At 51.5% G+C, this 22,201-nt stretch overlaps 6 protein-coding genes and 1 pseudogene across 6 annotated transcripts in view; 4 read left to right on the top strand and 3 right to left on the bottom strand.

Annotated features, from left to right (window-relative positions):
- LOC128783652 (feather beta keratin-like) overlaps positions 1 to 22,201 on the top strand; it is a 34,072-nt gene that overhangs the window by 2,051 nt on the left and 9,820 nt on the right. The window lies entirely within an intron of this gene.
- On the top strand, positions 1,863 to 2,485 carry LOC128783637 (feather beta keratin-like). The gene is made up of 2 exons (XM_053934576.1): positions 1,863 to 1,933; positions 2,127 to 2,485. Exon 2 carries the CDS (start codon positions 2,147 to 2,149, stop codon positions 2,483 to 2,485), a length of 339 nt encoding a protein of 112 aa, XP_053790551.1. The 5' UTR covers positions 1,863 to 1,933; positions 2,127 to 2,146.
- On the bottom strand, positions 5,975 to 6,694 carry LOC128783632 (feather beta keratin-like). Its single transcript, XM_053934562.1, has 2 exons — positions 6,606 to 6,694; positions 5,975 to 6,413 (listed from the first exon to the last, which is right to left on the bottom strand). Exon 2 carries the CDS (start codon positions 6,391 to 6,393, stop codon positions 6,052 to 6,054), a length of 342 nt encoding a protein of 113 aa, XP_053790537.1. The 5' UTR covers positions 6,394 to 6,413; positions 6,606 to 6,694; the 3' UTR covers positions 5,975 to 6,051.
- On the top strand, positions 8,599 to 9,265 carry LOC128783549 (feather beta keratin-like; annotated as a pseudogene).
- On the bottom strand, positions 13,849 to 14,184 carry LOC128789389 (feather beta keratin-like). Its single transcript, XM_053945373.1, has one exon. The coding sequence runs from the start codon at positions 14,182 to 14,184 to the stop codon at positions 13,849 to 13,851; it is 336 nt and encodes a 111-aa protein (XP_053801348.1).
- Positions 16,676 to 17,063, top strand: LOC128783643 (feather beta keratin-like). Its single transcript, XM_053934589.1, has one exon. The coding sequence runs from the start codon at positions 16,725 to 16,727 to the stop codon at positions 17,061 to 17,063; it is 339 nt and encodes a 112-aa protein (XP_053790564.1). The 5' UTR covers positions 16,676 to 16,724.
- LOC128783621 (feather beta keratin-like) lies at positions 19,733 to 20,545 on the bottom strand. The gene has a single exon (XM_053934536.1). It carries the CDS (start codon positions 20,510 to 20,512, stop codon positions 20,162 to 20,164), a length of 351 nt encoding a protein of 116 aa, XP_053790511.1. The 5' UTR covers positions 20,513 to 20,545; the 3' UTR covers positions 19,733 to 20,161.

Here is a 22,201-nt window from a genome sequence, read left to right as displayed (position 1 = left end):
GGACCTGGCAAGGAGTGGCTTGTTCCACATCCTTACACCTGCTTCAGGATACTTGCTGAGCCCAGGAATTTTCCCACCTCTTGGCCAAATGAACTTTTTGGGGTAACTTTGGTGATCTCCCACTTAAGATCCCTCATCTGCCTATATGCCCCCCGCTCTTTCTCTCTCCCTCTCCTTAATCTCCTTTCTGATTCCTTCTATTGCATTTGCTGTTGGCACTGAATAAAAGGTGCATTTGTTGTGATTAAACTGATGGTCCCCTGCTGTTTGCCTTTTGCACTTTTGGGATTGGTAAATGAACAATCACGACACCCCGCTTGTTCTAGCGGATCATAACACCAGGACCACTCAGGTTTTCAGTGTTGGCCAAAAAGATCCAACTCCTAGGCCTTGCTGCGGTCTGGACATTAGGACAGGCCTCTGGGCCCAGTTATTCAGAACCTTCTCAAGCCACTGACACTATCAGGACTTGCCTGGTTGTCCAGGATCAGGCAAGGCTCACCTCCAACTACCCTGGGCAAATACCAAATCCTCTTAGTGACCATCACAAGTGGCCTCACCCCTTTGCACTCAGCCCCAGTAAAGACCCCAAAGGCCCTGGATACCAAAACCTTAAAGGCAAGTGGGGCCACAGAGCACTGTCAACAAGAAAGGTCAGGTGTAGTGTCAGGCCTAGCCAGGTGGGATCAAGTTGGGAAGGCAAGAAATGAGAGGGAAGGGGGAACACCTCCGGCACAGCTGCAAATCCCCAACCAGATGGACAGGGCTGGGAGGGAATGGGGCTCCTCTTCACAACAAACCCACAAACCACAGCACACAGGGTCACCTTGTCGATGACAACCGCACCTCCCCGAAGTTTTGGTTGCTTATTCCACCCTCCCTGACACTCATCTTCAGAGCAAACCCTCCCAAATGCCACCAACACTCACATACCAATAAGTCACACTTAAAAGCCACGCTCAAGGTCAGAAGGACAGGGCCTCAAGAGAAGGACGTGGAATTCCATACAGGCACACCCTCATCATGACAGAGAGGGAAAGCAGAGCACGCTGACCATCAGGTAGCAATTACTGGGTTTTGCTCACAGGAACACAATATTGTGATTTACAGGATATAAATCATTAAGAAACCTGATGGCCTGAATGTGGAATAAGGGAATTGACACCACAGACCAGCCTGGGAACAAAGGGATTGGACCCTGCTTGTTGTTTCTTATTGGATTTCTGAATGAGGTCAAGGAATACACTTTGCATGCAAGAGTGTGTTGAAATTAGAATTTGAGGAATCCAAGAGGACCATAAAAATGGAACAGGTTCAGCCTGAACAGCCTCTGGTTCACCAGATCTTGTGAGCCCATTCAAGACGCAAAGCCAAGAGCTCTCTTTCATCCATCAGGAACAGCTCCCAGGCACTGGGATCTTTCCAAGCTCTTCCAGAGTGACCTCCCCAGGACATCAGCAGCTCCCTCAGCATTCCTGGGTGCAACACAATGACTGATGGACATCCAGCAGCACAAAACAGAGTCCCAGTCTTCACAAGTCACCCGCAAACCACAGCACCCAAGGGCCACAAAGTGACATCACTGATGACGTTGCAAATCTCCAGGGCTCTGGTTGTTTATTCATTCCTCCCTGACACACATCTGACAATGAAATCCTGCCAAATTCCAACCCATGAAAAATGCTGCCAAGATCAGAGAGACACAGCATCAAGAGCTGGACATGGAATTGGAGAACATCACAAAGGAAAACACTCCCTACCTCATGACCTCATGCCAGGCGGGGTGAGGCAAGAGCTGCTGCCTAAAAATGCCCCAAGGCCATGGGACAAGGCTGTCCCAACCCTCCAGGACCAGCATAAAAGCCGGCCCAGAGCCTCTCTCCCTCACACACTTCTCCACACTCCTTCTGCTCCTGCCCCTGCCAACAACCAGGTAAGCCTCATGCCCCTGACCTTCCTGGTCCTGCTCTCTTGGCCCATCTCTTCCAGCACGCTCAGCCCCAGCCTCAGCAGCCCTCATGCTTCCCCACAGCCCCACAACAGCCTCCACACTCCCTCACCCTCCTGCATCACCACCCCTCACATCCCCACACCCCTGTCCTGCCTCACACCCCCGTCTCTTCCAGGGACCCTCCACACCACAGCCATGGCCTGCAACACCCTCTGCCAACCCTGCGGACCCAGCCCGCTGGCCAACAGCTGCAACGAGCCCTGTGCCCTGCAATGCCAGGATTCCCGCGTCGTCATCGACCCTTCCCCTGTGCTGATCACCCTGCCAGGACCCATCATGACCTCCTTCCCCCAGAACACCGCCGTTGGATCCACCTCCTCGGCTGCCGTGGGCACTGAGCTCAGTGTGCAGGGACAGCCCATCTCTGGTGGATTTGGTGGCTTTGGCTACGGCCTTGGCTATGGCTGTGGATTTGGGTATGGGCTGGGAGGCCTGGGCTGCTATGGCAGAAGGGGCTATGGCTACAACTGCTAAGGGCCCTCAGCACCACCCCTGACACCAACCGCCCCTTCCCTGGAACACATCTCAGGCATTGAGGAAGCATCTCTGGACCTGGAATCTCCCATGGGCTCAGTGATTCCAGTTCCTGTGATGCCTTAAGGCGTCACCTGCTCTCAGGGCACCAAGCAAGGCAGTAGCCAAGCGGCCAGCACAAGCTGGCTTCAAACATGGCCCATCTGCCTCCTCCTTCCACTCCCTGCTCTGCATTGCCCCTTTAGTTGTGTCCAGTCCCCTGTGCTGCAAACCCCTTCTCCCAAGCCAGATCCCATTGGGTATCTCCGGTGTGCGGCTCCCAGTGTGGGGCTTCCAGGCCTTGATGCTCTGGCCAAACCTATAAGCAAAGCTTCTGCTGCTCATGGTCACCCTGCTCGCAACCCAGACCAGCTCTCTTCCACTGGCTGCTCCTGAGTTTTCACTCTTCATCCTCAATAAAGTTTTCTTGCATCACAACCTCACATGGCTCATTCTTTTTTTCTCCCAGGACTCTTCCAAGTCTCACTCAGTGCTAAAGCAAGTTAGTGCAGGCAATTGGCGTGGATGAAAAAGCACACCAAGTCCTGTCTTAGGAAATATTCCTCCAGTTGCACTACCCCTAGTGAAACATAAATTTTAAGAGATTTAGAGATTTTAAAGGAGCTAAGATTTTAGTTAGAGATAAGCTTTACTAGAGTTAATTAAAATAAAAGGATTTTGTAAGTAGGCCTTGATGAAGTTAAGAGTTAGTAGTTAACTAATAATTGATTGCTTGTCAACACAATGTTTAGTTAGCTGGGTTTATAATGAAGAATATAGAAACTGACAAATTGCTTTTAGGAACATAAGGCAATTGTGGGCCTCCTCTGCTCTGAAACCGATTGAAGACAAGGAATGGGAGTTCTACCAAGGTTCACTTGTCTTATTTGCATTGAAAAGGTAGAAAGGTCAGAATGAGGAAGACTTCATTTACTTCCTCATTTTGGGACCCCTCTCCACGAAAGGGACCACCGACCCATTTCAAGGAACAAACTACGCACGCTTAATAGCTTTTGAAATGATTAGCATACGAAGCGAGGAATGGGATGTACCAAAATGATGAATATGTATTTGTATTTTGGGTATTCAATTCTTGTGTAGATAAAAGGACTCTGTAATCATTTGAAAGGCGCGGTGTGTATTTGGGAGCTATCCCACACACTGCCCGGCATTGCAATAAACATACACTTTCTAACTTTAAACTGTTAGAGAGTTTTTGTCCGTCATAGTTGGATATCGTTGCTAGATCAATATCCATATTTCTTTAATAAATCACTAGCACACTTTGGTCTTCCATTGCACCACACATACCCTTCACATCCTTGAGATCAGGCCTGTATGCTCTAGTGCAGGTCTTTGCCTGCTTCTGACACAAACCTCTTGTGGTCTCTGTGTTCACTTTTGGTTCCAGTGCCTCATCATCTCTGAGGCTCATCTGCATGTCTGCTTGAGCTGGTCCTTTTCTTCCTTCTCATGGATGGTCCTACCTAGCAAGTCACGAGCTGGGGATTCCTTGCCTTCCCCCACATCCACAGTGTCATGTCCTTCTCTTGGGGTCATGTCCTTCTGACCTTGGAGGCAGCTTTTACGTGTGAGTTTTGGAGAACATATTCTAGTATTTATGGCTCGTGTCAGGGTGGGCTCAAGACGTAACCAAAGCGTTGGACAAGTGGGGTGTAATCACTGGGTCACCCCGTGGTACTTTTGTGCTGTGGTTTGTGGTTGTGTGGGGAGGAGTTGCCCCCACTCTCTGGCAGCCCTGTCAGGCTGGTCTGCATTTTGCAGCTGTGCTAAGTAGGAGGTGTTGTACCTTCAATCGCACACCCTCCCTCCATGCTTTTCTCCCAGCTGGCAATGGCTGACACTGGGCCATCTTTTTCCTGTTGGCTGTGCTTTGTGTGTGTCTTGGTGCCCCTCTTGCTTTTAGAGTTTTGATATCCCGGGTCTTTTGGGTCATTTCTTGGTCTAAGGACTGAGGTCGCTTCTCTGGGCAATGTCTGGTTGTCAGAAAGAGAATTGGGCAGTTGCCCTGGGTTGTTGGAGGAGAGCATTGCATAATCCTTGACAATACCCCAGGCTCGTCCAGATTGTGTCAGTGGTGGCCGGAGAAGGCTCTGAAGGGCTGGGTCCAGTGGCTTGTGGTCAGTGTCCCAAAGTCCAGACGGCAGCAAACCCCAGTGCTGTGGCCCAGGAGTTGGATCTTTTTGGCCAACACTGAAAGCCTGAGTGGTCCTGGACATCTGCTGGAGCTCAGCAAGGACGGGGTGCCAAGTGCTGTTTGTTGGTAGGAGTCATCCCAGGTAGGATGTAAAGTCTTGGAGCCGCTTGGAACAATGGTTTTCTTCTCTGAAAAAGCCTTTGGGGTTGTGGCTGAGAAGAAATGGACCAGGGGGTGCCCTTGGGTGGGAAAAGGGACCCCAAGGTTCAAGGGAAGAAGTGGGAAAAGTGTTGTGATGGGACAGGGGGAGGTGAATCCTGCTGTCTCCTGAAAGCTGGTGACATCCCATGTGAGGTATTATGACTGGTCCTGGCCTCCCCAGCATGAAAATGAAGTCCATTTAATGAATCTAAACTATTTCAGGGCCAGCAATGTTCTAAAGGGGCTGGGGGAACTTTCCTAGAGGAGAGGATGGGATAGCTGAGACTTCCAGGGGACAAAGATGGACAGGGGTGTGCCACCAGTGTGTGCAAATCCCGCATGATGGAGGATGAAGACAAAGGAGCCTGGCTGTTCTTAGCAGTGCACACATGCAGAGCGAGAGAGCAAGGGCACAAGTGAAAAGAGATGGAATTCCATGGACAAAGAAGACAAGAATCTTTCATCGTGAGGGCAGCCACAGAGTGGAAGAGGTTGTAGAGCGGAAGAGGTGGTGGAGCCTCGATCCTTGGAGATCCAAATCTGCACTGTCCGTGGTTCTGGAAATGTTCCTCTGTTGGTCTTGCTTGAGCAGGGCAGTTGAGGCATTTGCACTCCAGAGCTCCTGCCCAAGAGGTTGATGTTGTTTCTCTCTTTGCTGGAAGGCTTCAGGAGTCCTGGCCAGGAAGAGAGTTTGTCAAGTGTGCACTGGCATGGAGTGACTTTTCCAGTTTTGTGCCAAGGAGAACATTGATGTGTCAAAGTCTTTGGTGTAGCAGTTGGCAGGGTGTGTGACATGTCCTGGAAGGTGTTCCCTCCTGTTCTTCCTATGCCTATTAGGTACTCCTACAACTAATTTGTTATTAGTTGTAATGAGATATATGTAAGCAAAAGTATTGTTGCCCTGTTCCACATACTCCCAGTGGCTTGTTCAGCTCTAGAATGTGGTAGGTGAGGATGTGAGATCACTGGAAAAAAAAAAGATAAGGAGGCATTGGAGGTTTGATGAAGGTAACATTTATTGATGTGAAACAATGAAAAGTCAGGAGAAAGAAGTGGAAATAATCTGTTGTGAGGTGCGAGTAGGGCAACCATCAGCTGAGGTGCTTTGCTTGCAGGAGTTGTTGCCAGAGCCCAGAGCTGGTGGTGTCAGGAGTGGTGCTGAGGGCCCTTAGCAGTTGTAGCCATAGCCCCTTCTGCCATAGCAGCCCAGGCCTCCCAGCCCATAGCCAAATCCACGGCCGTAGCCAAGGCCATAGCCAAGGCCAAAGCCAAATCCACCAGAGATGGGCTGTCCCTGGGCACTGAGCTCACTGCCCACGGCAGCCGAGGAGGTGGATCCGACGGCAGTGTTCTGGGGGAAGGAGGTCATGATGGGTCCTGGCAGGGTGACCAGCACAGGGGAAGGGTCGATGATGACGCGGGAATCCTGGCATTGCAGGGCACAGGGCTCGTTGCAGCTATTGGCCAGCGGGGTGGGTCCGCAGGGTCGGCAGAGGTTGTTGCAGGCCATGGCTGTGGTATGGAGGGTCCCTGGAAGAGAGGAGGGGTGAGGCAGGGCAGGGTGTGGGGGTGTGAAGGGCAGTGATGCAGGAGGGTGAGGGAATGTGAAGGCTTTTGTGGGGCTGTGGGGAGGCGTGAGGGCTGCTGAGGCTGGGGCTGAGCCTGCTGGCAGAGAGGGGCCAGGGGGTGCAGAAGCAGGAGGATCAGGGGTTTGAGACTCACCTGGTTGTCTGCAAGAGCAGAAGGTGTCAGGAGAAGTGTGTGAGGGAGAGAGTCACTGGCCCGGCTTTTATGCTGGTCCTGGAGGGGCAGGACAGCCTTGTCCCATGGTCTTGGGGCATTTTGCAGGCAGCTGCTCTTGCCTGTCCCAGCTTGGTGAGTCATGAGGTGCGGAATGTTTTCATTCATACAATTCTGCAGTTCCATGTTCCACACTTGATGCCGTGCCCATATGACCTTGGCGGCAGCTTTAGGGTGAGAATTGGTTTTGGGCGGATTTGATTGTTCCATGTGTGTCAGGGAGGGCTGAATAAACAACCAGAGCCCTGGAGACGTGCAGTGTCATCACTGAGGTCATTTTGTGGTACTCATGTGCTGTGCTTTGTCAGTGCCTTGTGAAGACTGGGACTCTTTTCTGTGGCACTGGATGTCCATCGGTCATTGTGTCACCCAGGAATGCTGATGGAGCTGCTGATGTCCTGAGGAGGTCACTCTGCAATAACCTGGCAGGATTCCGGTGCCTTTGAGTGCTTCCTAATGTATGAAAGAGAGCTCTTGGCCTTGAATCAGATCAAGGGTGAGGATCCGGCAAAGCAGAGGCTGTTCAGGCTGAACTTGTTCCATTTTTCAGGTCCATTTGGATTTCTGCAATCTACACGACAGCGTACACTGTCATTTAAAGCATATTCCTTGACCTCATTCATGAATCTTATAAACAAACAACAAGCCTGTGTTTGCCCAGGCTGCTCTGTGATGTCAATTCTCTTATTCTGCATCCAAGCCACAAGGTTTCATAATTTGAAACCTCTAAATCTTAATATTTTCTTCCTGTTAGCAAAAGCTAATTGTTACTAATGGACAATCAGTGAGCTCCTCCTCCCTCCTGTGTCATGGTGCTGGCATTCCTTTTTGGAATTCTGAGATTCTAAGCCATTTTGTTAAAGGTCTTGTCCATCTGACTTTGATGGCAATATTTAAATGCAAGTAGCAGAGGTTAAATGCTGTGTTGTTGGCCTTGTCAGGGCAAGGTGAAGACGTGACCAAAGCCACCTCATCAAGTGAGGACGCCCCAGGGCACTCATGTTCTGTAGTTTGTGGGTGCATTGTGAAGATGGGCCCCAAACCATCACGGCTCTGTCAGGCTGTTCTGGGCTTCGCAGGAGAGTTGCTTTTGAGAGTCTGCTCCTTTCATCCCATTGTTTCCATCCCCACCATGTTGCCATCTCTCCACGTGTTTTTCTATACCAGACCTTTCCAGCTGCAGATGGGAAAGCAATCTTGTTGTTTAGGGAGGAGCCCATGCTGCCCTAAGTTTTGTGTTGGTTCATCCATAGCGCTCGTCTCATCTGGGCTCAGCAAGGTCACACTGTGGGGTCACAGTGCTGAGCTCTGCCTGACGCATGGAAAGGGAAAATGGTGAAGGATACAGAGGACAAGACATGTGAGGAGAACTATTCCTCAACCAGTGATTAATCCACTCTTTGGCCACGTATCCTTTGCTGCAAAAAACTCCAGCAGCTACCAGGACAGGATTAGGAAAAGAAATAAAAGTGCGTTGAGGGCAGTGTCCATCCTTTCAGCCACCACTGCTGGGACTCCACAGTGGAACATGGACATGGACATGGTAGACCAAGAGCAACTCAGGGAGACCAAGACAATGATGGAATTGGAACACCCCTAAAATTAGATTAAACTAGGGACCTGGAATTTCAGGCAGGAGACAAAATGCAATTGGGAGATGTTGTCAATATGCCATGGCATGACCTAGCATTAAATCCCCGGTTCTGCAAAGCATTTGGTAAGTCCTCTGCATGTCCTGACACTTGGTATCAACAACAAGATATAGGTTGTTAATTCTCTCAACTAAGAGGTTATGCCAAGGTCAGATGGACACAGCCTCAAGGGAAAGAACACAGAATTGCAGAGTTGCAGGAAAGAAAACACTCCCCACCTCATGACTCACCACGCTGGGCAAGGCAAGAGCTGTTGCCTAAAAATGCCCCAAGGCCATGGGACAAGGCTGTCCCACCCCTCCAGGACCAGCATAAAAGCCGGCCCAGTGACTCTCTCCCTCACACACTTCTCCTGACACCTTCTCCTGTGCAGACAGCAAGGTGAGTCTCAATCCCCTGATCCTCCGGCTCCTGCACCTCTGGCCCCTTTCTCTCCGTCCACTCGGCCCCAGCCTCAGCAGCCCTCACGCCTCCCCACAGCCCCACAACAGCCCCCACATTCTCTCACTCTCCTGCATCACTGCCCCTTGCTTCATTCACACCTGCCCTGCCTCACCCCCCTCTCTTCCAGGCACCCTCCACACCACAACCATGGCCTGCAACACCCTCTGCCGACCCTGCGGACCCACCCCGCTGGCCAACAGCTGCAACGAGCCCTGTGCCCTGCAATGCCAGGATTCCCGCGTCATCATCGACCCTTCCCCTGTGCTGGTCACCCTGCCAGGACCCATCATGACCTCCTTCCCCCAGAACACCGCCGTTGGATCCACCTCCTCGGCTGCCGTGGGCACTGAGCTCAGTGTGCAGGGACAGCCCATCTCTGGTGGATTTGGTGGCTTTGGCTATGGCCTTGGCTACGACCGTGGATTTGGCTATGGGCTGGGAGGCCTGGGCTGCTATGGCAGAAGGGGCTATGGCTACAACTGCTAAAGGCCCTCAGCACCACCCCTGACACCAACCAACCACTCCCTGGAACACATCTCAGGCATTGAGGACGCCTCTCTGGGCCAAGAGTCTCAAACTGGCTCAGCTCTTCCAGCTCCTGCTCTGAGGGTACCAAGCAAGGCAGTAGCCAAGGGGCCTGCCTGGGCTTCCTGCAAACATGGCCCATCTGCCTCCTGCTCTTCTCCTCTCCCTGCTTCCTGCTCTCTGCTCTCCCTTTTGGCTCTCTCCAGTCCCCTCTGCTGCAAACCCCTTCTTCCAGGCCAGAGACCATTGGGCACCTATGGTGGGCTGCTGCCACTGTGGGGCAGGAAGTCCTTGATGCTCTGGCCAAATATTCTACAAGCAATGGACCTCAGCTGTTGGTCACTCTGACTGCACCTCAGCCCAATTCCCTTCCACTGGCTGCTCCTGCTTTTTCACTATTTTGTCCCAATAAAATTTTTCTTGCATCACAATTTCAGATGTCTGTTTTCTGAATGGACTCACTCGTAATAAACTGGATGTGAAACCTGTTTCCCCTGTGCTGTGGCACAGGAGAGCAGGAATCAATAGTCCAAGTGTCTTCAGAAGTTTAGGTTGGATATTAAGGAATCCTCCTTCATGGAGAGGGTTGCCATTGGTGTCACAGACTGCACAGCATAATGGTGGAGTCATCATCCCTGCAGGGATTTAATATCCCTGTAGATGTGTCATTTGAGGACATGGGTTAATGCTGGCTTTGGTAGTGCAGAGGGAATGGTTAGACTTTGTACTTAAAATTTAGATCTTCTGCAACAAAACTGTTTCTAAGATGTGATCGTTTAGTGGCCAATTTTGTAGTCCTGCTTTAACAGTTGTACTCCATGTCAAGAGGCTTTTCCATCAGAACTGACCTGACTCCATGTGTGTTGGTGGCCGCTGTGCAAGGGAGCAGAGGCCAAAGGGGAGCGGCAGCAGGGGAGGGGTGAGCCGGGACTTTGGGGTCTTGAGTTGTGGCAAATGCTGAGGGGTGAGGCCAGTTCTCTTGGAGGATTTCCCTTGGGGAAATGGTGCTTGGCCGAGCTGTGTGTCTACTCTGTGCCAGTGACTCAGCCTGGGCATGAGGAGGGAGCTGTGGCTAGTGTTGGACACAGCCCTTTTGTGAAGCCTTTGAGGCTCCTTCCCCTTCCATGCTCCCAGAGCAACCAAGGAAATCCAGGTTGCCTGAGAGGGCAGTGAGTGGCCTGAGAGTGGCTGTGGGGCTGGGCCCAGAGGCTGGGCATCAGTGGCCCAAAATTCAAATTGAAGCAAATCTCAAGGGAAGGAAGTCAAGAGTTATATCCATGAGGCCAACCCTGTTCAACATCCTCAACAATGACGTGGGCAGTGGGGACGGTTGTCCCCTCAGCGAGCTGGCAGCCGATGGAGTGGCTGAGGCACCACTTGGGTCTCCCACCAGTCAGAGACACCTGGAGACTGAGGGTTGGAGGCATCTCCTGAAGTTCAAGCAAGGAAAATGTGAAGTTCTGCATCTGGGCAGGAATGGCAGTGGGTCCCAGGTCATGCTGGGGGCTGAGAGGCTGGAAAGGAGCTTTGCAGAGGCAGGACCCTGTGGTGCTGGTGGAGAACAAAGGGATCACAAAATCTCAATGCTTTCCTTCCTGGAAAAGGTATCACCAGTATCCAAGATAGATTTTAGACAATTCTTGCCCTGAAATTGGGAGAAGCGACCTTTCCTCTCTTTAGAGCACTGGTGGGGTCCTGTGTGGGGTGGTGTGGGCAGTTTTGGGCTGTCCAGCGAAAGAAGCACAAGGGCTTAGTGAAACAAGACCAGATTGGGGCAACCGAGATGCTGAAAGGGTGGAGAATCATTCCTAGAGGGCAGAGAGAGCTGGGATTCCCAGGAGACAAGGCAGATCCCTGATGGCAGGAAATGAAGTTGAGGAAGCCTGGCTGTTCTCAACAGTGCACACAGGAGAAGGAAAGTGAGGAAGGGAAGAAGGGAAAACAGATGGAATTCCATGGGGAAAGAAGGCAAGACTTTTTGAGTGTGATAGTGGTCTCGGAGTGGAAAAGCTGGTGGAGTCTGCTGGGAGAACCAAAACTGAGCTGGCCATGGTCCTGGAAATGCTGCCCTTGCTGACTTTCCTTGAGGAGAGGGAAATGAAGCACTTGTATTCCAGAGTCCATGCCAAAGTGGATGACGTTGTTCCTCCTGTTCGCTGGGTGGGTTCAAGAGTGCTGATGGGGAAGAGAGTTTTCCAAGTGTGTGCTGGCACAGAGAGATTCTACCAGAGCCATGAGCAGGAGAGCATGGATGTGTCAAAACATTTGGGGCAGTGGTCCAAGGTTTGCATCATGTTTTGGAAAGTGTGCCCTCAACCCCTGCTTCCAGTGCCTGTCTTGGTTATTGCTGGGGGTGACATCTTACCTAAGAGAGGTGTTCTGCTTCTTTCCCATCCACGCCAACAGCCTATCTGGCATTTTACTGGGTGAGGATATGAAACGATAGGAATTGAAAAAGATGAGGAGCTATATCAGACTTTGATGCACGTAAACTTTATTGAGGGGAAAAAAATGAAGACAGGAGAAAGAACTAGAAGGAATCCAGTGTGAGACGCAAGCAGGGCGACGATCAGCCGAGGTGATTTGCTTGCAGGAGCTGTTGCCAGAGCCGCAAGCATATTGTTGATATCAGGGGTGGTGCTGAGGGCCCTTAGCAGTTGTAGCCATAGCCCCTTCTGCCATAGCAGCCCAGGCCTCTCAGCCCATAGCCAAATCCATGGCCATAGCCAAGGCCGTAGCCAAAGCCACAAAATCCACCAGAGCATGTAATTGACAATAGAAAATAAACAACCTTGAGAAGCCGACCCTATGCATTCCGACTTCTTCTTTGGCTGCACGGGCTGGGAGGAAAAGACTTTTTTACAATCTCGGGGTCATCTCGACCTCCATATCCCTGACACATTGAATTCACCCCTCCATGCATTTATGCCAGTTGGCAAAGCCTGCCCTCAGACCTCACCTTTCAATTTGGACATGCTCAGTGGGTGCACAAGTGATAGTCTCACTTCAGAAGTTTTGATATTTCCGGTCATCCCTTGGGCTGAGTGCTAAAGGCTGAGGCCACTTGTGATTGTCTGAATGAGGATCTGGAGGCTGACCAGGGCTGTTGGAGACAAGTATTTCATGATCCTCAACAACCCAGGCAAGTCCAGCTGGCGTCAGTGCCCGGCGCAGTGGACTGAGAAAGGTCTGCAGGGCTGGGCCCAGTGGTTTGTGGCCAGTGTCCCAAAGTCCAGATGGCAGCAAGTCCCCAGTGCTGTAGCCCAGGAGATGGATCCACTGGGCCAACACTGAGAACGTGCCAGCTTCTGGACATCTGCTGGATTTCAGCAAGGGCAGCTGCCAAGTGCTTTTTCCTGGGAGGACCCATCCCGGGTAGGAAGAAATACCCCGTGTGTCACTTGGAACAATTGTTTTCTTCTCTGAAAACGCCTTTGTGGTTCTGGCTTAGAAGGAATGGGGCAGGAGGTGTCCCTGTGTTGTTGTGGAAGAAGTCACCCTCGGTCTCCAGATCAGGACTGGGGAGAATTGTTGTGATAAGGCAGGGAGAGAAGACTCTTGGTGTCTTCTGAGCACTGGTGAGGTGCCATGTGAGGTGGTGTGTGCAATTCGAGTCTCCCCAGTGTGAAAATGAAGTCAGTTTAGTGAAGAGCGACCAGTTCTGAACCACCGAGATTCCAAAAGGGTTGGTGAATCATTCCTGGATGAGAAACTGGGACACCCGGGGGACAAGGGTGGACAGGGAGGTGCCATCAGCATGCGCAAATGCCTGATTGCATAGAATGAAGTCAAGGGAGCCCGGCTGTTCTCAGCAGTGCACGCGTGCAGGACAAGAAGGCAAGGGCAAAGGGAAAACAGATGGAATGCAATTGCTAGAGAAGGCAAGAATTTCTCATTTTGAGGGTGCTCACAGAACAGAAAAGGTGTTTTGCTGTCGGTCCTGGGAGATCCAAGACTGAACTGTCCGTGGTGCTGGGAATGCTGCTCGTGTTGGTCTTGCTTGAGCAGGGAAGTTGAAGCACTTGCACTCCAGATTTCCTGCCCAAGCAGAGGCTTTTGGCAATCTCTTTGCTGGAAGAGTTCAAGAGTCCTGGTGGGGAAGAGAGTTTGCCAAGTGTGTGCTGACACAGAAGGACTTGACCAGGAGAGCATGGATGTGTCCAAGGCTTTGGTCTATCAGGTGATTGGTTTGTGTCATGTTCTGGAAAGTGTCACCTCCTGTGCTTCCTATGCCAGACTTTCTTCTAAGTTGTTTTGATATATTTGTGAGGGATGTGTTGTTGCACATAGCCCAGTGGCCTGTTGAGGTGTGGAATGTGCTTGGTAAGGATGTGAGACCACTGGAATTAGAGAAGCAAAGGAGGCGTCTCAGGCTTTGATTCAAGAAAACTTTATTGAGGCACAAGAATGTAGAGACAGGAGAAAGGAGAAGTCGGGATCCAGTGTGAGGAGCAAGTGGAGCAACCATGAGCTGTGGTAGTTTGCTGGCAGGAGTTGTTGCGAGAACCCAGAGCAGGTGATGTCAGGAGTGGTGCTGAGGAGCCTTACCAGTTGTAGCCATAGCCCCTTCTGCCATTCCAGCCCAGCCCACAGCCATAGCCCTGCCCATAGCCAAATCCACGGCCGTAGCCAAAGCCACCAAATCCACCAGAGATGGGCTGTCCCTGCACACTGAGCTCACTGCCCACGGCAGCCGAGGAGGTGGATCCGACGGCGGTGTTCTGGGGGAAGGAGGTCATGATGGGTCCTGGCAGGGTGACCAGCACAGGGGAAGGGTTGATGATGACGCGGGAATCCTGGCATTGCAGGGCACAGGGCTCGTTGCAGCTGTTGGCCAGCGGGGTGGGTCCGCAGGGTCGCCAGAGGGTGTTGCAGGCCATGGCTGTGGTGTGGAGGGTTCCTGGAAGAGAGGAAGGTGAGGCAGGGCAGGGATGTGAGGGTGTGAAGGGCAGTGATGTAGAGGGTTGAAAGAGTGTGCAGGCTGTTGTGGGGCTGTGGGGAGGTGTGAGGGCTGCTGAGGCTGGGGCTGAGCCTGCTGCAATAGAGGGACCAGGGGTGGGCAGGACCAGGAGGGTCAGGGGCTTGAGACTCACCTGGTTGTTGGCAGGAGCAGGAGGGGAAGGCGTCAGGAGAAGTGTGTGAGGGAGAGAGGCTCTGCGTTGGCTTTTATGCTGGTCCTGGAGGGGTGGGACAGCTCTGTCCCATGGCCTTGGGGCATTTTTTAGGCAGCAACTCTTGCCTGTCCCAGCCTGGTGAGTCATGAGGTGGGGAGTGTTTTCCTTCATGTATTCTTGCAATTTTCTCTTCTTCCTTTGAGGCTGTGTCCATCTGACCTTGGCAGAACATCATAATTGGGAGAATTGATGACCAGTATCTCATTGTTTATGGTGTGTGTCAGGACATGTAAAATACTCAGCCGAATCTTAGGATAATTGTGTTGTCAGTAAGGTCATACCATGGCATATTGATGACATCTCCCATTTGCATTCTTGCTTCCTGCCTGAAAGAACTCCCAGTTTTCTCATCTTGTCCTCGTTTTGAGGATACCCCAGTCCTGTCAGTGTCATGGTGTCCCTGCAGCCTTCTTGGTCAACCATGTCCATATCCTTGTTCCGCCAGGGAGTCCCTGCAGTGGTGGGGACCAGGACTGTCCCCTGCCTCAACTTTTCTCTAGCTCAGGCACATGGATTTCAAGGGTGGATTAATCAATGGATGGGGAACTGTGCTCCTCATGTGTCTCGTTGTCCTTATCCTTCAGCATTTTTTCCTTTCCAATGGTCAGTCACAGTCTAGCACTGGGACCCCACAGTGTGACCTTGCTGGTCACAGCTGAGGTGAGCATTATGGATGAACCAGCTCAAGACTTTGGGGAGCATGGGAGGCCATCCTAAATCACAGGGATTGCTTTTGCATTTCCAGCAGGAAAGGCTGGGAATATAGACAGGCTCTGAATGTTTGCAGCATGGTGGGGATGGAGAGAATATCATGGAAAGGGCAGCTCCTCACAAGCAGTGCTCCTGCAAAGCCAGACAATCCTGACAGAGCTGGCCCCAGACGACTCGGGGCGCCACTTCACACTGTACCCAAAAACCAGGGCACACCAGTGCCATGGGTTGACCTCGCTGATGACACCCCTTCTCTCCAAGGCTTTGGACATGTTTTCAGCCCGCCATGACACATGCCATCAACACCTGCCCCTAACCTCTAAGACGCTTAAAATCTGCCGCCAAGGTCAGATGGACATGGCCTCAAAAGAAGGACATGGAGCTGCAGAATTCCAGAAAGGAATGTCCGCACCATAACATAGGAGGGAAGAAAACTGTGCTGTCCAACCATTAGTAATTACTGGGTTTTGCTAGCAGGAACAGATTATTAAGACTAAAAGAATATGAGATATAAAACCTCATGGCTTGAATGCGGAATAAAAGCAAGGACATCACAGCCCAGCCTGGGAAAGAATGGATCAAGCTGGGTTGGGTCTTTGCTTAATGGATTTCTAAATGAGGTCAAGGAATACACTTTAAATGACAGAGCACAATGCCATGTAAAGATGAGAAGTCCAAATGGACCACGACACCAGAACAAGTTCAGTTGGACCAGACTCTACTATTCCACATGTTCTCTCTTGATTCAATTCAAGACACAAGGCCATGAGCTGTCTTTCATTTTTAGGAACACTCCTACGCAATAGAACATTTCCATGTTATTGCAGTGTGACCTCCCCAGGACATCAGCAGCTCCCTCAGCATTCCTGGGAGAAACACAATCAGGGATGGACATCCAGCAGCATAGAAAAGACTCCCAGTCTTCACAAGCCACCCACAAAACACAGGACGTGTGCCACAAAATGACCTCACTGATGATATCACAACCCTGCTGTGCTCTGGTTGCTTCTTCAGCCTGCCCTGACACACATCAAACAATCAAAACCTCCCAAATGCCAACTCTTACTTTAAAGCTGCTGCCAAGGTCAGATGGACATGGCCTCAAGAACTGATCATGACACTGTGGAATTCCAGGAAGGAAAATACTCTCCAGATCATGACTCACAAGGCTGGGTCAGCAAAGAGCTGCTGCCTGCAAAATGCCCCAAGGCCATGGGACAAGACTGTCCCACCCCTCCAGGACCAGCATAAAAGCCAGCCCAGAGCCTCTCTCCCTCACACACTTCTCCTGACACCTTCTCCGTCCTGCTTCTGCTGACAGCAAGGTGAGCCTCAAGCCCCTGACCCTCCTGCTCCGGCACCCCTGGCCCTTCTCTTCCAGCAGGCTCAGCCCCAGCCTCAGCAGCCCTCACACCTCCCCACAGCCCCACAACAGACTCCATACTCTCTCACTCTCCTGCATCACTGCCCCTTGCACCCTCACAACCCTGTCCTACCTCATCCCTTCTCTTCCAGGAAACCTCCACACCACAGCCATGGCCTGCAACACCCTCTGCCGACCCTGCGGACCCACCCCGCTGGCCAACAGCTGCAACGAGCCCTGTGCCCTGCAATGCCAGGATTCCCGCGTCATCATCGACCCTTCCCCTGTGCTGGTCACCCTGCCAGGACCCATCATGACCTCCTTCCCCCAGAACACCGCCGTCGGATCCACCTCCTCGGCTGCCGTGGGCAGTGAGCTCAGTGTGCAGGGACAGCCCATCTCTGGTGGATTTGGTGGCTTTGGCTATGGCCTTGGCTACGGCTGTGGATTTGGCTATGGGCTGGGAGGCCTGGGCTGCTATGGCAGAAGGGGCTATGGCTACAACTGCTAAGGTCTCTCGGCACCTCTCCTGACACCAACCACCCACTCTCCGCAACACACACCAGTTGTTGCAGACCCCTCTCTGAGCCAAAGCTGTCAACCAGCTCAGCACTTCCAGCTCCTGCTCTCAGGGCACCAAGCAAGGCAGTAGCCAAGGGGCCTGCCTGGGCTGCCGGCAAACATGGCCCATCTGCCTCCTGGTCTTCTCTCACTCTCTTTTAGGTCTGTCCAGCTCCCTCTGCTGCATATCTCTTCTCCCAAGTCAGAGACTATTAGCAACATTCACCATCAGGTTGTTTCTACTGCGGAGCAGGAAGTCCTTGATGCTCTGGCTGAACTACCGGCAAGCAAAGGATCTTGGCTGATGGCCTCCCTACTTGCCCCTCAGACCAGTTCCCTTCCTCTTGGCACTCATGACCTCTCACTTTTTTGCCTCAATAAAATTCTCTTGCATTGCAGCATTGTTACGCCTCTTTTTCCTTCGCGGGCACACACTGGCAGTTTCCTCTTCCAGTGCATGCCACAAACCTTTCACTTCCATGATTCTACGCCTGGATACACTAAGGCAGATCTATCCCTGCCTCTGACACAAGCCCCCTGGGCCACGTTTTTACATTGGCTACACAGCTGTTGCTCCAGTCCCTCGCTATCTCTTCAGCCCATATACAGATCCATGCAAGCAGGTCCTTACCCTTGTGTTGTTCTGTTCTTTTAAAAGTTTTAAAGTTCTTTTAAAAGTTTTCTGTTTTTTAATGTTTATATCTTTTTACTAGAGTTTTCATGCACTGTTCATGGAAATAATGATTGTTTTACATTTTTCTTTGTGGGAGGAGAGAATTGATAGACTGTTAGTTTAACTAGTGTAGTTAAAGAAGTGATTATTTCATCTTCTAATCTACTGTGACTTTTAGAATTCTACATATGGTGAGGTTAGAAATAAAAGTTGCTTCCTTTTATCCTTTTAATTTTAGTGTAAGTGCGTGAGTTATTTTGTGCTGTAGTGCAACCCCCTTGATGCCCCAGAGCTGAGCACAGAACTCCAATCTCACCAGAGCAGAGCAGAGCAGAGCAGAGGGTCAGAATTCCCTCCTCGCCTGCTGCCCACACTGTGGCAATGAGCCCATGGCGTGGGCAGTTTCTGTTTGGCATGTACACATGGCCAGGGCATGTCCAATTCTTCATCCACCAACATCCCAAGTCCTTCTCCTCGAGGATGCTCTTAATCAATTAATTAGCCATCCATTACTGAGATTGCTCCAATTCAGATCTAGGATGTTGCACTTCATCCTGTTGGCCCTCATGACAATCACAGCACCCCAGCCTGTCAAAAGCTCTCTGGATGCCATCCCTTGCCTCCAGACAATCAACCACACCGCTCACCTAGATGTCATTCCCATTCTTGATAAGGGGACACTCAACTGCACTGTCCCTGTGCCTGACAAAATGGGAAGTGATAATGGATAAGGAGCCTCTGTAGGTCACCACTCATCCCTGTTCTCACAGACACGGAGCTGTTGACCACAGTTCTGTGAGTGAGACCATCCCGTCCATTTTCCACCCCACAGCTGATGCTCCAGCTACCAACTCCACATCTCTCCAGGTCAGAGATAAGGATGTTGTCTGCCACAGGAAGAAATGTTTTGCACGAGTCCATGTACATGATATCAGTTGCTCTTCCGTCATTCACCAGCGTTGGAACCCCATCAAAGTTTTCAGGAAGAATTTATCCTTCATGAAAATGCGAGCAGCAGCAGGGGAGGGGTGAGCCAGGCCTCTGGGGTCTTGTGTTGTGGCAAGTGCCCAGAGCTGAGGTCACTTCTCTTGGAGCATTTCCCTTGAGGAAATGGGGCTTGGCTGAGCTGTGTGTCTACTCTGTGCCAGTGACTCAGCCTGGGCATGACGAGAGAACTGTGGCTGCTGTTGGACACAACCATTTTTGTGAAGCCTTTGAGGCTCCTACCCATTCTACACTCTCAGAGCAGCTGAGAAGGTCCAGGTTGCCTGAGAGTGGCTGAGGGGCTGAGGCCAGAGGCTTCTGATCAGTGGCCCAAAGTGCAAATGGAGGTGAGTCCCCAGTACTGCAGCCCTGGAGTCAGATCCGTGGGGTCAGCTCTGTGCAAGATCCTAAATAATGAGCTTGGCAGTGTTGTCCCCTCAGACACGTAGGAATCTCAGTAATGGATAACAGATGGGAAATTAATTGATTGAGAACATGCCCAAGGAGGACTTGGGGTGTTGGTGGATGAAGACTTGGGCATGCCCTGGCCATGTGGACTCACAGATCTAAACCCTTTCGTGTCCTGGGCTTATCACCGCAGTGTAGGCAGCAGGTGAGGGGGCAACTCTGACCCTCTGCTCAGCTCTTCAGAGACTGGAGATGTGTTCAACTATGGGCACCCAAGTATATGGAAGATATGGATGTGCTGAAGCAGAGCTGTAGATGGCCCTGGAAGGTGATGAGGTTGTGGAGTAATTGGTGTCCAGCCAAAGTAAAAACAAGACCCATACACAGCTTCTGTAAGAGGCAGGGATAGACTTGCATCAGTGTATCCAGGCCCGGGATCAAGCAAGTGAGGGGTTTGTGGAATGCACCAGAAAGGCAAAATGTGCCAGTGTGTGTCAGTGAAGGAAAGGAGACATCTGAAGTTGTAATGCAAGAGAATTTTATTGAGCTAACAGAGCAGTGGGTGGTCATGAGCATCCACTGGAAGAGAGCAGTGCAAGTAGGACGTGCAAGTAGGGCAAAAATCACCTGAGCTGCTTTGCTTGCAGATGGTTTGGCCAGAGCATCAAGGCATCCCAACCCCATAGTGGGAGCAGCCAGGCAGAGGTGCCCAACTGTCTCTGGCTTGAGAGAAGCAGAACAGAAAGGGCAATGACAGAGCTGAAAGGGCGATGCAGAGCAGGGAGTGGGAGAAGGAACAGAGATGGGCCATGCTTGCAGGCAGCGCGGGCTGGCCCCTTGGCTACTGCCTTGCTTGGTGCCCTGAGAGCAGGAGCTGGAATTGCTGAACCGCTTTGACAACCTTTGCCAGAGATGCATCTTCAATGCCTGGGGTGTGTTCCAGGGTGGTGGTTGGTGTGAGGAGTGGTGCCAAGGCGGGCCCCTTAGCAGTTGTAGCCATAGCCCCTTCTGCCATAGCAGCCCAGGCCTCCCAGCCCATAGCCACAGCCATAGCCAAATCCACGACCGTAGCCAAGGCCGTAGCCAAGGCCACCAAATCCACCAGAGATGGGCTGTCCCTGCACACTGAGCTCAGTGCCCACGGCAGCCGAGGAGGTGGATCCGACGGCGGTGTTCTGGGGGAAGGAGGTCATGATGGGTCCTGGCAGGGTGACCAGCACAGGGGAAGGCTGGATAACGACGCGGGAATCCTGGCATTGCAGGGCACAGGGCTCGTTGCAGCTGTTGGCCAGCGGGGTGGGTCCGCAGGGTCGGCAGAGGGTGTTGCAGGCCATGGCTGTGGTGTGGAGGGTTCCTGGAAGAGAAGGGATGAGGTACGACAGGAGTGAGGGGGTGTGAGGGGTGGTGATGCACTAGGGTGAGGGAGTGTGGAGGCTGTTGTTGGGCTGTGGGGAGGCGTGAGGCTGTGGTGCTGAGGCTGGGGCTGAGCCTGCTGGAAGAGAGGGGCCAGGGGTGCTGGAGCAGGAGGGTCAGGGGCCTGAGACTCACCTGGTTGTTGGCAGGAGCAGGAGCAGAAGGTGTCAGGAGAAGTGTGTGAGGGAGAGAGGCTCTGGGCCGGCTTTTATGCTGGTCCTGCAGGGGCGGGACGGTCTTGTCCCATGGCCTTGGGGCATTTTTTAGACAGCAGCTCTTGCTTGGCCCAGCTTGGTGAGTCATGAGGTGGGGAGTGTTTTCCTCCACGGAATTCTGCAGTGTCATGTCATGCCCTTGAGGCTGTGTCCATCTGACCTTGCCGGCAGCTTTAGAGGGAGAATTGGTCTTCAGGAGGATTTGATTGTAAGATACAATCTAACAATCTGGGAAGGTTGAATAAACAAGCAGAGACCAGCAGAGTTGCAATGTCATCAGTGAGGTCATTGTGTGGCCCTTGTGGGCTGAGGTTTGCAGGTGCCTTGTGAAGACTGGGACTCTGTTCTGTGCCACTGGATGTCCATCAGTGATTGTGTTTCTCCCAGGAATGCTTAGGGAGCTGCTGATGTCCTGGCAAGGTCACTCTGCAATTATTTGTCAAGGTCCCAGTGCCTGGGACTTCCTCCTCATTGATGAAACTGGGCTCTTGCTCTTGTGTCTTGAGTGGGATCAAGAGAGGATCTTGGACAGCAGAGGCTGTTCAGACTAAACTTGTTCCAATCTTACATTACATTTAGATTTCTAAAATTTACCCAACAAGCCACTCTATCATTTAAATCGTATTTCTTGACCTCATTTAGAAATCCAATAGCCAACAACAAATGTGGGCCCATCCCTTTTTTCTCAGCCTGGTGTGTGACGTCAATTCATTTATTCTGCGTTCAAGCCAACGGATTTCATAACTTATATCCTGTAAATGTAATACTGTGTTCCTATTAGCAAAAAGGATTAATTACTAATGGACAGTTAGTGAGTTGCTCTTTCCTTCTCTGTCATGGTGCTGGCATTCCTTTGTGTGATTCTGTGATTCCACATCCTTCTCTTGAGGCTGTCTCCTTCTGACCTTGGCGGTAGCTTTTAAAGTGTGATTATTAGAGGTTAAATGTTGGTCTTGATGGTTTATGTCAGGATGGGTTGAAGATGTGACCAAAGCTTTGTGGAGATGGGGTGTCATCGGTGAGGTCACCCCACGGCACTGGTGTGCTGTGTTTTGTGTGTGTGGTGAAGAGGGACCCATTTCCTCACAGAGCTTTTCACAGAATTCACAGAATCACCAGGTTGGAAGAGACCTTCAAGATCATCGAGTCCAACCCATGCCCTAACACCTCAACTAAACCCTGGCACCCAGTGCCACATCCAGTCTTATTTTAAACACATCCAGGGACAGTGACTCCACCACCTCCCCGGGCTGACCATTCCAGTACTTTATCACTCTTTCAGTGAAAAACTTTTTCCTAGTATCCAGACGATATTTCCCATGATATAGCTTGAGACTGCATCCTCTCATTCTGTCAGAAGCTGGGGAAAGAGACCAACCCCCACCTGACTACAAC

Source organism: Vidua chalybeata, chromosome 1, assembly GCF_026979565.1.
Source record: "Vidua chalybeata isolate OUT-0048 chromosome 1, bVidCha1 merged haplotype, whole genome shotgun sequence".
NCBI classification, from domain to species: Eukaryota; Metazoa; Chordata; class Aves; order Passeriformes; family Viduidae; genus Vidua; species Vidua chalybeata.
The sequence above is the reverse complement of the archived record's forward strand: the minus strand, read 5'-3'. Positions and strand labels throughout refer to the sequence as shown.